The sequence below is a fragment of the Zea mays genome, chromosome 6, assembly GCF_902167145.1.
Source record: "Zea mays cultivar B73 chromosome 6, Zm-B73-REFERENCE-NAM-5.0, whole genome shotgun sequence".
Classification (NCBI taxonomy): domain Eukaryota; kingdom Viridiplantae; phylum Streptophyta; class Magnoliopsida; order Poales; family Poaceae; genus Zea; species Zea mays.
The window spans coordinates 124,030,785-124,047,612 of NC_050101.1; the positions used below are offsets into that span (position 1 = coordinate 124,030,785).

The 16,828-nt window shown below is 58.2% G+C and overlaps 1 protein-coding gene across 1 annotated transcript; it reads left to right on the forward strand.

Moving 5' to 3' along the window:
* The first annotated feature begins 8,171 nt into the window (after window positions 1–8,171).
* On the forward strand, window positions 8,172–12,308 carry LOC542481 (soluble starch synthase 2-3, chloroplastic/amyloplastic). Its single transcript, NM_001301653.1, has 9 exons — window positions 8,172–8,558; window positions 8,663–8,914; window positions 8,996–9,242; window positions 9,342–9,406; window positions 9,807–9,884; window positions 10,226–10,336; window positions 10,432–10,476; window positions 10,694–10,867; window positions 11,065–12,308. The coding sequence occupies exons 1-9, from the start codon at window positions 8,289–8,291 to the stop codon at window positions 12,019–12,021; spliced, it is 2,199 nt and encodes a 732-aa protein (NP_001288582.1). The 5' UTR covers window positions 8,172–8,288; the 3' UTR covers window positions 12,022–12,308.
* Window positions 12,309–16,828: the final 4,520 nt, after the last annotated feature.

Sequence of the window (16,828 nt, forward strand, 5' to 3'; positions counted from 1 at the left end):
CCTCGGGCGTCTTGCCGCAGCCGGAGCACCAGATCGCCCACCTGGAGTTCTCGGGACCGGACCCCTCGGGCGTGGTAGCGTCGCAGGGACTGTTGGTACCGCGCCGAGTGTAGTAAGGCCCTGTCCCGAGCTTCCTCCAGCTGGTCCAGCGATTCCTCTCGGCTAGCTTGGTTGCTTTGTTTGGTGTAGGCCCTCGCCCTCGGGGAGTCGTTTTCCAGGTCAGTGGGCAAGATAGCTTCCGCCCCGTAGACCAGGAAAACGGCGTGAAGCCCGTGGCACGACTCGGCGTCGTCCTTAGGCTCCAGACCACCGAGGGGAGTTCCTTCATCCATCGCTTGCCGGACTTGTTGAGGTCGTTGTAGATCCGAGGCTTGAGCCCTTGTAGAATCATGCCGTTGGCACGCTCTACTTGCCCATTCGACATGGGATGAGCCACGGCGGCCCAGTCCACCCGGATATGGTGATCCTCGCAAAAATCCAAGAATTTTTTGCCGGTGAACTGGGTGCCGTTGTCGGTGATGATGGAGTTCGGGACCCCGAAGCGATGGATGATGTTGGTGAAGAATGCCACCGCCTGCTCGGACCTGATGCTGTTCAGAGGTCGGACCTCGATCCACTTGGAGAATTTGTCGATGGCGACCAGCAGGTGCGTGTAGCCCCCGGGCGCCTTCTGCAAGGGACCGACGAGGTCCAGACCCCATACAGCGAAGGGCCAGGTGATGGGTATTGTCTGCAGAGCCTGAGCGGGCAGGTGTGTCCGCTTCGCGTAGAATTGGCACCCTTCGCAGGTGCGGACAATTCTAGTGGCGTCAGCCACCGCCGTTGGCCAGTAGAAGCCTTGCCGGAAAGCATTTCCGACAAGGGCTCGGGGCGCTGCGTGGTGGCCGCAAGCCCCCGAGTGTATTTCTTGCAGCAGTTCCCGACCTTCGGCGATGGAGATGCATCGCTGGAGGATGCCCGAGGGGCTGCGATGGTAGAGCTCCTCTTCGTCGCCCAGCAAGACGAATGACTTGGCGCGTCGCGCTACCCGCCGAGCCTCGGCTTGGTCGAGGGGTAACTCTCCTCGGCGGAGATATTGCAGGTACGGGGCCTGCCAATCTTGATCTGGCGTGGCCCCGCTCTGCCCTTCCTCGATGTTCAGTGCCCCGCCCTCGGGGGCCGAGGGTACCTCGGGCTGTGCCGAGGGTACCTCGGGCTGAGCCGAGGGTACCTCGGGCTCGGGCGCGTCGTCGAGCTTGACGGAGGGTCGATGCAGATCCCGGGAGAAGACGTCCGGGGGGACTGTCGTTCGCCCCGAGGCTATCTTAGCCAGCTCGTCTGCGGTTTCGTTGTAGCGCCGAGCGATGTGGTTGAGCTCGAGCCCGAAGAACTTGTCTTCCAGGCGCCGAACCTCGTCGCAGTAGGCCTCCATCTTCGGGTCGCGGCAGTGGGAGTTCTTCATGACTTGGTCGATGACGAGCTGCGAATCACCGCGGGCGTCGAGGCGTCTGACCCCTAGCTCGATGGCGATCCGCAATCCGTTGACCAGAGCTTCGTACTCGGCCACATTGTTGGACGCCGGGAAATGGAGGCGCAGCACGTAGCGCAAGTGCTTTCCGAGGGGCGAGATGAAGAGCAGGCCCGCGCCGGCCCCCGTCTTCATCAGCGACCCGTCGAAAAACATGGTCCAGAGCTCCGGTTGGATCGGAGTCGTTGGCAGCTGGGTGTCGACCCATTCGGCCACGAAATCCGCCAACACCTGGGACTTGATGGCCTTCCGAGGGGCGAACGAGATCGTTTCGCCCATGATTTCCACCGCCCACTTTGCGATCCTGCCCGAGGCCTCTCGGCACTGGATGATCTCCCCCAGGGGGAAGGATGACACCACAGTTACCGGATGAGACTCGAAGTAGTGTCGCAGCTTCCGCCTCGTCAGGATCACAGCATACAGCAGCTTTTGAACTTGTGGGTAGCGGATCTTAGTCTCGGACAGCACTTCGCTGATGAAGTAGACCGGCCTCTGAACGGGCAATGCATGCCCTTCCTCTTGCCTTTCGACCACAATCGCGGCGCTAACCACCTGAGTGGTCGCGGCGACGTAGACCAAGAGGGCTTCTCCGTCCGCCGGGGGCACCAAGACAGGCGCCTTTGTAAGGAGCGCCTTCAGGTTGCCGAGGGCTTCTGAGGGTTCTTATACTCGGCGGCGGCGACAAGGTCCGCGTCAGCGGCGTCGCGTTTCGATTGCGACTTCTTCTTGCCTTTCTTCTTGGCGCCGCGCGGAGCAGACGCCTCGGGAGCCTCTTCCGATGGGCGGCCCTGGGGCTGCTTGTCTTTTCGGAAGATAGCCTCGACCGCCTCCTGGCCAGAGGCGAACTTGGTGGCGATGTCCATCAGCTCGCTCGCCCAGGTGGGGGTTTTGCGACCCAGCTTGCTCACCAGGTCGCGGCAAGTGGTGCCGGCGAGGAACGCGCCGATGACATCCGAGTCGGTGATGTTGGGCAGCTCGGTGCGCTGCTTCGAGAATCGCCGGATATAGTCCCGGAGCGACTCTCCCGGCTGTTGCCGGCAGCTTCGAAGGTCCCAGGAATTCCCGGGGCGCACGTATGTGCCCTGGAAATTGCCAGCGAAGGCTTGGACCAAGTCGTCCCAGTTGGAGATCTGCCCCGGAGGCAGGTGCTCCAACCAGGCGCGAGCAGTGTCGGAGAGGAACAGGGAGAGGTTACGGATGATGAGGTTGTCGTCGTCCGTTCCACCCAGTTGGCAGGCAAGGCGGTAGTCCGCGAGCCACAGTTCCGGTCTCGTTTCCCCCGAGTATTTTGTGATAGTAGTCGGGGGTCGAAACCGGGTCGGGAATGGCGCCCGTCGGATGGCCCGACTGAAGGCCTGCGGACCGGGTGGTTCGGGCGAGGGACTCCGATCCTCCCCGCTGTCGTAGCGCCCCCCACGCCTGGGGTGGTAGCCTCGGCGCACCCTTTCGTCGAGGTGAGCCCGACGGTCGCGTCGATGGTGCTCGTTGCCGAGGTGGCCCAGGGCCGCAGGCGCGGTGTTGCGCGTGCGCCCGGTGTAGACCGAGGCTTCCCGCATGAATCGGGAAGTCGCGGCATGAGGTTCCGAGGGACAACCTTGCCTTCGGGAGGCAGTGCTCTCGGCCCGCCGGGCCGCAGTGCCTTCCAGGAGATTCTTGAGTTCTCCCTGGATTCGCCGACCCTCGGTGGTTGACGGCTCCGGCATCGCGCGGATGAGCATTGCTGCGGCTGCCAGGTTCTGACCAACCCCGCTGGATGCGGGCGGCGGCCTGATCCTGACATCGTCGGCGACGCGGTGCTGGAGACCTCGGGGCAGGTGACGTATTTCTCCGGCCAGGGGTTGGCCCACCCACGCCTGTCCGACGTCCCGACGGATCGGCTCAAGCGCTCCTGTTCCCTCGTTGAGCCTGGCCTGCGCCTCGCGGACTTGCTCGAGTTGTGGGTCGTAACCCCCCGCCGGAGCGGGGACCACAGCTAGCTCCCGTGGGCTGTCGGCGCGAGGCACCGGCCTAGGGAGATCACCGTCCTCCGGCATGCCAAGATGGTTGCCTTCGGAGGGATCCCCTAGCTCAATGTGGAAACATTCGCGGCTTGGGCCGCAGCTCTCGTCGCCAAGGCTGCGGCTTCCATCGGAACAGTCGGATAGGCAGTAGTCACATGCGGTCATGAAGTCCTGCACGGCACTGGGGTTGCCAAGTTCGGAGAAATCCCAACCGATGCTGGGATCGTCATCTTCCTCGGACCCAGAGGGCCCGTAGGTCGAGACGTCCGTCAGTCGATCCCAAGGCGACCGCATACGGAACCTCAGTGGGGTTGCACTCGCCTTAATGAGAGCGCCCGCCAAAACGAGGTCGTTTGGCGGGTTGAGGCCGAGTCGAAATGACGCAAGATGGGAGTTAGTCGTTACCTTTTGGTCGACGAGGAGCGATGTAGTCACATCGGGGACTGGTTGCACCATCATCTCTGGTCCGAGGGCGACGTCCTGCAGGCTTTCCGCGAGCGCGCCGGCGCCGTCTTCTTGCTCGGGGTCAGCGTGCCGCGGGGGGACGGCGCTTGCCTCCGTCTTGAACGCGAGGTCGACGTCCGGCGTGCCTTCCGTCGGGGTGTCGGGGGCGTCGATTTGCTCGACGGCCGACGAAGCGCGGCCTCCCACCTGGCCTTGACGGCCCCGTCTCCTCCTCCGTTGGCGGGGGAGAGAACGGAGCGAGCCCGAATGTTGCCCTTCCACCACGCGGGGAAGACGTCGTCGATTCCGCCGCCGGCTGGCGGGTTGTCGGCCGCCATTGTCGTAGTCGCGCGGCGGTGGAAGGAGTATCATGTCGTAGCTGCCGTCGAAGGACATGAACTCAAGAGTCCCGAAACGAAGCACCATCCCGGGGCGGAGAGGTTGCTGGAGACTGCCCATCTGGAGCTTGACGGGGAGCTGTTCGTCAGCACGCAGCAGGCCCCTACCTGGCGCGCCAACTGTCGGCGTTTCGAGACAGGGGGGTCCCTAAGCCGACGAGTGAGTGTGCTGCGTGCCCCAGCCCAGATGGGTCGAGCGCGTGGGCGAGCGCGAAGGGGGGAGAGGCGAGGTGGCCGGAGTCGAGCGTGAGAGAGGTGGAAGTCCCGCGGCCTTCGTGTTCGTCCCGCGCCCAGGTCGGGTGCGCTTGCAGTAGGGGGGTTACAAGCGTCCACGCGGGTGAGGGAAGCGAGCGGCCCCAAGAGAGCGCCTGTCCCGTCCTCGGTCCCGCGCGGCCAACCTTCTCTGAGAAGGCCCTGGTCCTTCCTTTTATAGTCGTAAGGAGAGGATCCAGGTGTACAATGGGGGGTGTAGCAGAGCGCTACGTGTCTAGCGGAGGGAGAGCTAGCGCCCTAGGTACATGCCAATGTGGCAGCCGGAGAGATCTGGGCACCCTGCTGGTGTGATGTCGTGGCTGTCGGAGGTGCGGCGGAGCCTGGCGGAGGGACAGTTGTTGGAGCGGTCGAGTCCCTGCTGACGTCGTTCTGCTTCCGTAAGAGAGCTGGGGGCCGCCGTCGTCATAGAGCTTGTGGAGCGCCATTATTGCCCCTCTGGCGGAGCTGGCCGGATGGGACGCCGGTCTTGTTCTCCGTGACCCGAGTCGATTCGGGGTAGGATGATGATGGCGCTTCCTGTTGACGTGGCGGTCTGTGCCCTAGGCAGGGCGACGTGGGGGTTCCTCCGAAGCCGAGGTCGAGTCCGTCTTCTGTTGCCGTGGCCGAGCCCGAGCCATGGGGTCGGGCGAGGCGGAAGTCGTTCGGCCGAGGCGAAGTCCGAGCCCTGGGGTCGGGCGAGGCGGAGTTTCGTCGTCTTCCGGGTCTTAGCCCGAGTCCGAGCCCTGGGGTCGGGCGGAGCGGAGTTCGCCGTCTTCCGGGTCTTAGCCCGAGTCCGAGCCCTGGGGTCGGGCGGAGCGGAGTTCGCCGTCTTCCGGGTCTTAGCCCGAGTCCGAGCCCTGGGGTCGGGCGGAGCGGAGTTCGCCGTCTTCCGGGTCTTAGCCCGAGTCCGAGCCCTGGGGTCGGGCGGAGCGGAGTTCGCCGTCTTCCGGGTCTTAGCCCGAGTCCGAGCCCTGGGGTCGGGCGGAGCGGAGTTCGCCGTCTTCCGGGTCTTAGCCCGAGTCCGAGCCCTGGGGTCGGGCGGAGCGGAGTTCGCCGTCTTCCGGGCCTTAGCCCGAGTCCGAGCCCTGGGGTCGGGCGGAGCGAAGTTCGCCGTGGCGCCTTTGTCAAGACCTGACTGCCGGTCAGACTCAATCTGTCGAGTGGTGCTGTAGTCGGAGTGGCGCAGGCGGCGCTGTCCCTCTGTCAGACTGGTTAGTGGAGCGGTGGAGTGACGGCGGTCACTTCGGCTCTGCCGGGGGCGCGTGTCAGGATAAAGGTGTCAGGCCACCTTTGCGTTAAATGCCCCTGCAATTTGGTCAGTCGGTGTGGCGATTTAGTCAAGGTTGCTTCTGAGCGAAGCCAAGGCCTCGGGCGAGCCGGTGATGTGTCCGCCATAAAAAGGGGGCCTCGGGCGAGACGGAAGTCTCTCGAGGTCGGCTGCCCTTGGCCGAGGCTAGGCTCGGGTGAAGCATGATCGAGTCACTCGTGTGGACTGATCCCTGACTTAATCGTACCCATCAGGCCTTTGCAGCTTTATGCTGATGGGGGTTACCAGCTGAGAATTAGGCGTCTTGAGGGTACCCCTAATTATGGTCCCCGACAAATGGTTGCCTCGTTAAAAACCTATCTAGGTAAAACTCACACCTCATGAGAAACCCTATATAGAAAAATAGTACAATCTAGCTCATCAAGTTCATATGTTCATCATCAGGTTCATCTAGCCTTAGCAGTGGGTTGTTCAAACCATGGGGCCACCATAATATTTGTACCAGACAATTTCATTTTGAGCTCAGGGAAATGAATTAGTTCATCAAGCTTTTCAGGAGAAGGGAACTGCATAATATAACCCTCTTGGCATTTCTTAGGTTTCCACATTTTCCCCAAGGAAAATGATAGCTAAAATCCTTTTCAAGATCAACAACAGAGACTTTTCCTTCTAGGACCCTAATCAAACCAACACATTCATGCTTAGGTTTTTTGACATGGGTCTTAGCACACTGCGAGGAAAAGAATCCTAGCTCATCTGTAGCTATCCCCACCACCAGCATCAACAGCTTGCTTTGCCTAGGCCAGACGCATCTGGTAGTCACATGGGTATCCTTGCGACATATCTCACACCATAGAGACTTAGAGCAGTCTCTAGCGTGATGCCCTTCTTCCCCACACTTCTGACAAAAAACCTTCTCCCCATGTCATGATCTACCACTGGAGGGGAGATCTGAGAGTTAGGGTTACCTTGCATCAACATCTCTCCGGATGAAGACGATCCAACGAAGTCGCCCTTGACTGGCATCCTTCCTATAGGTGGCTTCAATCTCCAGCTCAAGTTCCTGTTCCTTCCCCATTGTTGCTGCTCTTGAGGACTCTCCTTATTGTTGCCCCGCTCCCACTTCTGAGTCCAGTCTTTCGCCTCCCTCCTCTCGGCCTTCAGCAACGACCGAGAAATCCTGAATCTGAGACGAGGCCACTCCTCACGGCCTGAGGGAGGTTGACGCTGGATCCACCGCCAACCCCCATGGAAGCCAATGCGAAAAGTGGAAGGGCCACCCACAGCAAGGAGGAGAAAGCGGCGAGGTGGGGGAGAGATAACCTACCAATTAGGTCATTCGTATCCACAACCTTCAACGATCTCGATCCATCCATGGAGGATGTGGCGCAATCTGTTGAAACCGAGCTCACGGGCTAGGCCAACTGGACTCCCGACACCGCCGACGCAACCCAAGGATCACCCAAAACTTCCACCTCAGACCCCAACCCCCTCCATGGCCCCATAACTAGAGAAACAACAACACTACGTCCCTACGAAACGCAAGCAAGCCATAGAAAGATGTCCCACAGAGAAAGGGAGGAGGGAGGAGGAGGAAAACAAATTTCAATCAGGATTTTGTGCCGCCGCCGCGATGAAGGTTGCCGTCGGTGGAACATGTCAACTGTTGACGGTTTTTTTTTTCGAGAGATGGAACTTGCTTTTCTCTTTTTTTGAAACATGGGATTCCTGCAGTCTGCTCTTTACCGTGTCCACGGCACCATCCTCCGCCGTCGGGTGTAGCCGTCTAGCCTATGCTTACCTTTCAGCTGAGTGACCAAACACTGCACCCTTTCGATCATGCTTCCTTCCAAGGCACAGCCCGACTGTCAGCACGCCACTCTATTGCTCTCTATAAAGTGGGCCCCGCTGCTTATACAAGATCCATACCCCGAAGCACGCCATTTTCCATCGTGCCACCTTTCCAAGTAGCAAAACCCCTCGGGTCCACTCGTGCGGCCGACGGGTGGGACCAGTGAAACTCCGGGCCCACGTGTGATTGGCAAAGCACGGCCTCTCGCTGGGCTGCCGTAGGTAGCCGAAGCACACCAAGGAAACGGCTGGCAGCTGGCTCCTGCTCGTGCGCCGGCCGCTTCTTTCCAAGTGCGCGCGCCACAGCCGCAAAAGCGCGAGCAAACGACGGGAGGCCGTTCGCGCGACGCCTGGCTCCGTCACGGCGTCCCCGCCGTGATCCGCTTGGCCCTATTCGCCAGCCACACAACAACCTCACGGGGTGCCGTAAACCCTCCTCACTCGCCACTCCCCACTCTACCGCTGTCCGCTGCCCACCGCGTGCGCTGCGCTCCCGTGCGGCACTGCCGGCGGCGCGACCCCGCGCCCATTGGACGAGCTTCCGCCCCGCCCCGATCGATCCCGCCGCCATGTCGTCGGCGGCCGTGTCGTCCTCTTCCTCCACCTTCTTCCTCGCGCTCGCCTCCGCCTCCCCCGGGGGCCGCAGGCGGGCTAGGGTCGGCTCCTCGCCGTTCCACACCGGCGCCAGCCTGAGTTTCGCGTTCTGGGCGCCACCGTCGCCGCCGCGCGCGCCCCGGGACGCAGCGCTGGTGCGCGCTGAGGCTGAGGCCGGGGGCAAGGACGCGCCGCCGGAGAGGAGCGGCGACGCCGCCAGGTTGCCCCGCGCTCGGCGCAATGCGGTTAGTTGGTCGACGCATATATCTTGTATCTATAGTTCTATACCCCCTGGACCTCGATTTGGATCACTGTTTGTTTTCTGAAACCTACGTGCGTTCATGATCAGGTCTCCAAACGGAGGGATCCTCTTCAGCCGGTCGGCCGGTACGGCTCCGCGACGGGAAACACGGCCAGGACCGGCGCCGCGTCCTGCCAGAACGCCGCATTGGCGGACGTTGAGATCAAGTCCATCGTCGCCGCGCCGCCGACGAGCATAGTGAAGTTCCCAGCGCCGGGCTACAGGATGATCCTTCCCTCTGGGGACATAGCGCCGGAGACTGTCCTCCCAGCCCCGAAGCCACTGCATGAATCGCCTGCGGTAAACTCCGTGCCGCCGGTTTCCATTCCCAATCCTGACACCGATGGTATTGCTGCGCTTGCTGAAAAGAAATATGCACAGGTTGACGGAGATTCAAATGGAATTGCACCTCCTACAGTTGAGCCATTAGTACAGGAGGCCACTTGGGATTTCAAGAAATACATCGGTTTTGACGAGCCTGACGAAGCGAAGGATGATTCCAGGGTTGGTGCAGATGATGCTGGTTCTTTTGAACATTATGGGGACAATGATTCTGGGCCTTTGGCCGGGGAGAATGTTATGAACGTGATCGTGGTGGCTGCTGAATGTTCTCCATGGTGCAAAACAGGCAAGAACATTACTCTTAGCGGATTCTTTCAGAACTGCTTTTCGTTTGAGTTTGATGGAGTTACTGATGTGTGATGTGAGCAATTGTCGAATATTTTAGGTGGTCTTGGAGATGTTGTGGGAGCTTTACCCAAGGCTTTAGCGAGAAGAGGACATCGTGTTATGGTAGTACACTTGCCCTTCTGTTTTCTTTAGATTTCCTGTTTTCTCATCATCTTACATATATGGTGAATCTACAAGTTGAGAACTTGAGTTTCATAGCTGGAAACTTGTATCTCATAAGATGCGCGGTGTTGAATCCACGTAAAAAACAAGATCTAAAAGTGCTATCCCTATTCTTAAAGAACAAACATTTTAAACCATGACCATACTCATCATACATACAAAAGTTTGGCAATTGATATCTTGTCAGGAAACATTGCTTGAGGTAGCATTTGTGTATTTGTGTTACATAGCTAAGTTACCTATAAAACATAACAGCCACATATTGCGAATTTTGAATCAGGTATCCTGAGTACACTTAGATGACTTGATCTAACACTCTGAGGTATGTTTCAATACTTAGGTTGTGGTACCAAGGTATGGGGACTATGTGGAAGCCTTTGATATGGGAATCCGGAAATACTACAAAGCTGCAGGACAGGTACATGTAAACCGCGCTAGGTAAAAGGGAGCTTGGCATAGGAAATGCCAAGGCCTGAAATTGCAATGTATTCAATCTAGTTGCCTTTTTAGCACACATTGCCTTTTATTTTTTTGCTTTCAAGAAAGCAATAGATTTTAGTGCAACTGTTTATCTTGGAATTCCAGCATCAAAAGAGAAAAAAAACCATAATCCTGATAAGCATCCTGCACTATTACATCATTAGATTATCACAATCTCTGAGCAAAAGTTCTTTGCAGGCTAGTATGCACTTTCTGATGGAGTTAGTTTTGAATTTTGTTTATTTTCAAACGATTATTAGATTTTGTTTTGATTTGCAGGACCTAGAAGTGAACTATTTCCATGCATTTATTGATGGAGTCGACTTTGTGTTCATTGATGCCCCTCTTTTCCGGCACCGTCAAGATGACATATATGGGGGAAGTAGGCAGGTGATGCTTCTATCTTTCAGTTGATTTTTCACAGTTCACTTTTGCTGCAGTTTTAATCTAACCAAAGCCGATAAGAATTCCCAATTTTATTTCAGGAAATCATGAAGCGCATGATTTTGTTTTGCAAGGTTGCTGTTGAGGTATTCCCCTGAACTCCACAGTTAACGATTTTTGACAATTTCTTAATTTTGTGGGTTTCACACATGTCAGTATTTTTGGTGCTAAGTGTGCATGTCTTGATTTCTCCCTACTCCTCATTTTACTGTTGTTCTTCAATTGGTGCGTTCCTGCATATTGTGTACCAGAATATTGTTCTGTTATTATATAGGAGTATGTGACTGCTCCATAAACCTGCAGGTTCCTTGGCACGTTCCATGCGGTGGTGTGTGCTACGGAGATGGAAATTTGGTGTTCATTGCCAATGATTGGCACACTGCACTCCTGCCTGTTTATCTGAAGGCATATTACAGAGACCATGGGTTAATGCAGTACACTCGCTCCGTCCTCGTCATACATAACATCGCCCACCAGGTCGTTTCCTTCTCCTAATCATGAACCTGCTGAGCCATTGCTTTTTTTCCTAACGATATTAAAATGGTTCGATACTGATCGTGGCACATTGATTTGTGTTGGTCAATTGTTTCTTTTAGATTTTTCTGTCAAACATTCATGCTCATGCAGAAGTGAATGTCCTGCGTCCGTTCTGACGGCTTCCCTCTTGTTTGCAGGGCCGTGGTCCTGTAGATGAATTCCCGTACATGGACTTGCCTGAACACTACCTTCAACATTTCGAGCTGTACGATCCCGTCGGTGGCGAGCACGCCAACATCTTTGCCGCGGGTCTGAAGATGGCAGACCGGGTGGTGACTGTCAGCCGCGGCTACCTGTGGGAGCTGAAGACAGTGGAAGGCGGCTGGGGCCTCCACGACATCATCCGTTCTAACGACTGGAAGATCAATGGCATCGTGAACGGCATCGACCACCAGGAGTGGAACCCCAAGGTGGACGTGCACCTGCGGTCGGACGGCTACACCAACTACTCCCTCGAGACACTCGACGCTGGAAAGCGGCAGTGCAAGGCGGCCCTGCAGCGGGAGCTGGGCCTGGAAGTGCGCGACGACGTGCCGCTGCTCGGCTTCATCGGGCGTCTGGATGGACAGAAGGGCGTGGACATCATCGGGGACGCGATGCCGTGGATCGCGGGGCAGGACGTGCAGCTGGTGATGCTGGGCACCGGGCGCGCCGACCTGGAACGAATGCTGCAGCACTTGGAGCGGGAGCATCCCAACAAGGTGCGCGGGTGGGTCGGGTTCTCGGTGCCTATGGCGCATCGCATCACGGCGGGCGCCGACGTGCTGGTGATGCCCTCCCGCTTCGAGCCCTGCGGGCTGAACCAGCTCTACGCGATGGCATACGGCACCGTCCCTGTGGTGCACGCCGTGGGCGGGCTCAGGGACACCGTGGCGCCGTTCGACCCGTTCAGCGACGCCGGGCTCGGGTGGACTTTTGACCGCGCCGAGGCCAACAAGCTGATCGAGGCGCTCAGGCACTGCCTCGACACGTACCGGAACTACGAGGAGAGCTGGAAGAGTCTCCAGGCGCGCGGCATGTCGCAGGACCTCAGCTGGGACCACGCGGCTGAGCTCTACGAGGACGTCCTTGTCAAGGCCAAGTACCAGTGGTGAACCCTCCGCCCTCCGCATCAATATCTTCGGTTTGATCCCATTGTACATCGCGCGTTTGACGGTCTCGGTGAAGAACTTCATATGCAGTGACGCGCCGCTGGGGTCGGTAGCAGTACTATGGGATTGCATTGAGCTGTGTCACTATGTGCTTTCGACAGGACAGTAGTGAAGGTTGTATGCAAGTTTATTTTTTTTTTCATTACTGATATTTGGAATGTCAACACAATAAATGAAGCTACTATGTGTTTCGTAAGTATAATGTTACTTATTTAGGTGATACTTCATTCAAGTTCAGAGATTTTTTTATTGTTAGATCAAATTACAGCAGTGAAGGTTGTATGCAAGTTTAGTTTTTTTTTTCATTACTGATATTTGGAATGTCAACACAATAAATGAAGTTACTATGTCTTTTGTAAGTATAATGTTACTTATTTAGGTGATACTCCATCCAAAAACAATTTTTTTATTGTTAGATCAAATTATTCTAAATTTGATTAATTTTGTACAATAAATAATTTGTGAAAATATTCATCTATTTCATATTATAAGTTGTTGGATATATAACTTTTATTATATATCTAGACGTGGGTGTATTTTTTCTACGTCTGATAGTAATTACTCTTATTTTCAATAAACGACATTCCACGTGAACATACTTATTTATCAATTAGAGTATGTTTATATACTTATTTTTGTCGGGTACCATAATTAGGGGTACCCCCAAGACTCCTAAACTCGGCTGATAATCACCATCAGCGCAAACTGTAGAGGCTGATGGGCGCAATTCAGGTCAAGGCTCCGTCCACTCAAGTGACGTGATCTCGCCTCGCTCGAGTCCAGCCTCGGGCAGGAACAGTAGACCCAGGTGGATTCACGCCTCGCCCGAGGGCCTCCTCAAAGCAACGGGCGCACCCCCGACTCGCCAGAGGCCCAGCTCGGGCAGGCTTCGCAGTGAAGCAACCTTGGTCAGATTGTCTCGCCAACCGACCGTATCGCAGAAGCATTCAATGCAAGGATTGTCTGACACCTTATCCTGACGCACGTTCCTCAGTCGGCAGGGCCGAAGTGACCGCAATCACTTCGCCCCTCCACTGACTGACCTGACAGGAAAGCAACGCCGCCTGCCCCGCTCCGACTGTTGTGCCACCTACCAAGATGAGGCTGACAGCAGCTGAGTCCAGCCTCAGGCGCCACAGGAAGCTCCGTCTCGCCCGACCTTGGGCCTCGGCCTCAGGAGAAGTCTCCGCCTCGCCCGACCCCAGGGCTCGGCCCCCGCCTCGGCCTCGAAAGATGGAACTCCGCCTCGCCCGACCCCGGGGCCCGGCCTCAACCTCGACCTCGGGTGGAATCGCGTCCTCACCCGACCCCGGCCTCGGCCTCAGGAGGAGTCTCCGCCTCGCCCGACCTTGGGCTCGGATCGACCACGCCACAGGGGGTACATCATTACCCTACCCCTAGCTAGCTCAGGCTACGGGGAACAAGACTGGCGTCCCATCTGGCTCGCCTCGGTAAACAAGTAATGATAGCTCCCCGCGTGCGCCCATGACGACGGCGGCTCTCAGCCCCTTACGGAAGCAAGGAGACGTCAGCAAGGTCCCGACAGCCCCGACAGCTGTGCTTCTACAGGGCTCAAGCGCTCCTTCGACGGCCACGACCTCGCATGCACAGGGCTCTAACACCTCTCCGACAGCCACGTTGGCATGTACATAGGGCTCTAGCTCCTCTCTGCAGGACACGTTAGCATATTGCTACACCCCCATTGTACACCTGGACCCTCTCCTTACATCTATAAAAGGAAGGTCCAGGGCCCTCATACGAAAAGGTGGTCGCGCGGGAGGACGGGCTGACGAACAGGCTCTCTCTCTCCCTCGCGAACGTTTGTAACCCCCTACTGCAAGCGCACCCACTCTGGCGCAGGATAACACGAGGCCGTGGTTTCCCCCCTTTGTGTTCCGTCTCGCGCCAACCCATATGGGCTGGGACACGCAACGACAATTTACTCGTCGGTCCAGGGACCCCCCGGGGTCGAAACGCCGACAGTTGGCGCGCCAGGTAGGGGCCTGCTGCGTGTTGACGAACAACTTCCCGTCAAGTTCTAGATGGGTAGTCTCCAGCAACCTCTTCAACCCGGGACACTGCTCCGTTTCGGGAGTCTCGAGTTCATGTCCCTCGACGGCAGCTACGACATGGTGCTCCTTCCCCCACAGCGCGACCACGACAACGGCGGCCGTCAGCCCGCCCGGCGACGGCGGACTCGGCGACGTCTTCCCCCCATGGCAGAAGAGCAGCATCCGGCTTTGTCCCATCGCCTTCCTCGCCGCAGGAGAAGGAGGCGGGGCAACCGTGGCCAAGCAGGAGGCGGCATCTCGTCGACTGTCGAGCGAGTCGACGACGTTGGCGCCCCAGCGGGGGACATGTCGGGCGTTGACCTCGCGCCTGAGACGACGACGAGCGCCGTTTCCCCGCAACACGCCAACCCCAAGCGGACAGATGACGCCAGCACGCTCGCGACGGGCCTGCTGGGCGTTAGCCTCGTACCTGAGATAACGGTGCAGTCCGTCCCCGACGCGACTTCGTCACCATCCATCGATCGAGAGGTACCATCCGTTTTCCACCCTGTGCCTTTTAGATTCAGCTTCGATCCACCAAGCGATCCCGCTTCGGTGAGCGCTTTCATAAAGGCATATCCTAACCTTCCGGGGTACCATATGTGGTCGACCTGGGACCGACTGACGGCCGTCTCGACCTACGGGCCCCCGGGCTCCGAGGAAGACGACGAGCCTGACTCTGGTTGGGATTTCTCCGGGCTCGGTAATCCTAGCGCCATGCGAGACTTCATGACCGCATGTGACTACTGCCTCTCCGATTGTTCCGATGATGGCCACAGCCTTGACGACGAAGGTTGTGGCCCAAGTCGTGAATGCTTCCACGTCGATCTAGGGGGTCACAACGAAGGCAACCACCTGAGTATGCCGGAGGACGATGATCCCCCTGGGCCTGCACCTCGCGTTAACATCCTTCGGGAGCTAGCTGTGGTCCCAGTCCCTGCGGGGGATCAGGACACACAGCTCGAGCAAATCCGCGAGATGCAGGCCAAGCTCGACGAGGAAGGAGGACAACTTGCGCAGCTCCGGCAAAACATTGGGCAGGAGTGGGCAGGCCGAGCACTAGCCGGAGAAGCGCGTCATCAGGCCCAGGACATCCAGCGTCATATCACTGACGATGTCAGGGCAAGGCTGCCCCCCGACTTCCAGTGGGGTCGGCCAGAACCTGGCTGCAGCGGCAATACTACTCCGAGCGATGCCGGAGCCATCCACCACCGAGGGGCGGCGTATCCAGGGAGAACTCAAGAATCTTCTGGAGGATGCTGCGGTCCGACGGGCCGAGAGCTCTGCCTCCCGGAGGCAAGGGTACCCCCCGGAGCATCACGCCGCGACTTCCCGATTCATGCGGGAAGCCTCGGTCCACACCAGGCGCACGCGGGACGCGACGCCTGTCGCCCCGGGTCGCCTCGGCAACGAGAACCGCCGCTACGACTGTCGAGCCCGCCTCGACGAAAAGGTGTGCCGAGGCTACCACCCCAGGCGTGGGGGACGCTACGACAGCGGGGAGGATCGGAGCCCCTCGGCCAAACCACCCGGTCCGCAAGCTTTCAGCCGGGCCATACGACGGGCGCCGTTCCCGACCCGTTTCCGAGCCCCGACTACCATCACTAAGTACTCGGGGGAAACGAGGCCGGAACTGTGGCTTGCAGACTACCGGCTAGCCTGCCAGCTGGGTGGAACGGACGATGACAACATCATCCGCAACCTCCCCCTGTTCCTCTCTGACGCCGCCCGAGCCTGGCTGGAGCATCTGCCTCCTGCGCAGATCTCCAACTGGGACGATCTGGTCAAAGCCTTCGCTGGAAACTTCCAGGGCACATATGTGCGCCCTGGGAACTCCTGGGATCTCCGAAGTTGCCGCCAGCAGCCAGGGGAATCCCTGCGAGACTACATCCGGCGATTTTCGAAGCAGCGCACCGAGCTGCCCAACATCACTGACTCAGATGTCATCGGTGTGTTCCTCACCGGCACCACTTGCCGCGACCTGGTGAGCAAGCTGGGTCACAAGACTCCCACCAGGGCGAGCGAGCTGATGGACATCGCCACCAAGTTCGCCTCTGGTCAGGAGGCGGTCGAGGCCATCTTCCGGAAGGACAAGCAGCCTCAGGGATGCCAACAGGAGGACGTCCCCGAGGCGTCCGCCCAGCGTGACACGAAGAAGAAAGGCAAGAAGAAGTCGCAAGCGAAACGCGACGCTGCCGACGCAGATCTTGTCGCCGCCGCCGCCGAGCACAGGAACCCTCGGAAGCCTCCCGGAGGGGCCAACCTGTTCGACAAGATGCTCAAGGAATCGTGCCCCTATCATCAGGGTCCCGTCAAGCACACCCTTGAGGAATGTGTCATGCTTCGGCGCTACTTCCATAAGGCCGGGCCCCCGGCAGAAGGTGGCAGAGGCCACGACAACGACAAGAAGGAGGGCAACAAGGCAGAGGAGTTCCCCGAGGTCCACGACTATTTCATGATCTACGATGGGAAGTGGTGAACGTCTCGGCTCGGCACCGCAAGCAGGAGCGTCGGGAGGTCTGCTCGGTGAAGGTGGCGGCGCCAGTCTACCTAGACTGGTCCGACGAGCCCATCACCTTCGACCAAGGCGACCACCCCGATCGCGTGCCGAGCCCAGGAAAGTACCCGCTTGTTGTCGACCCCGTCATCGACAACGTTAGGCTCACCAAGGTCCTCATGGATGGAGGCAGCAGCCTCAA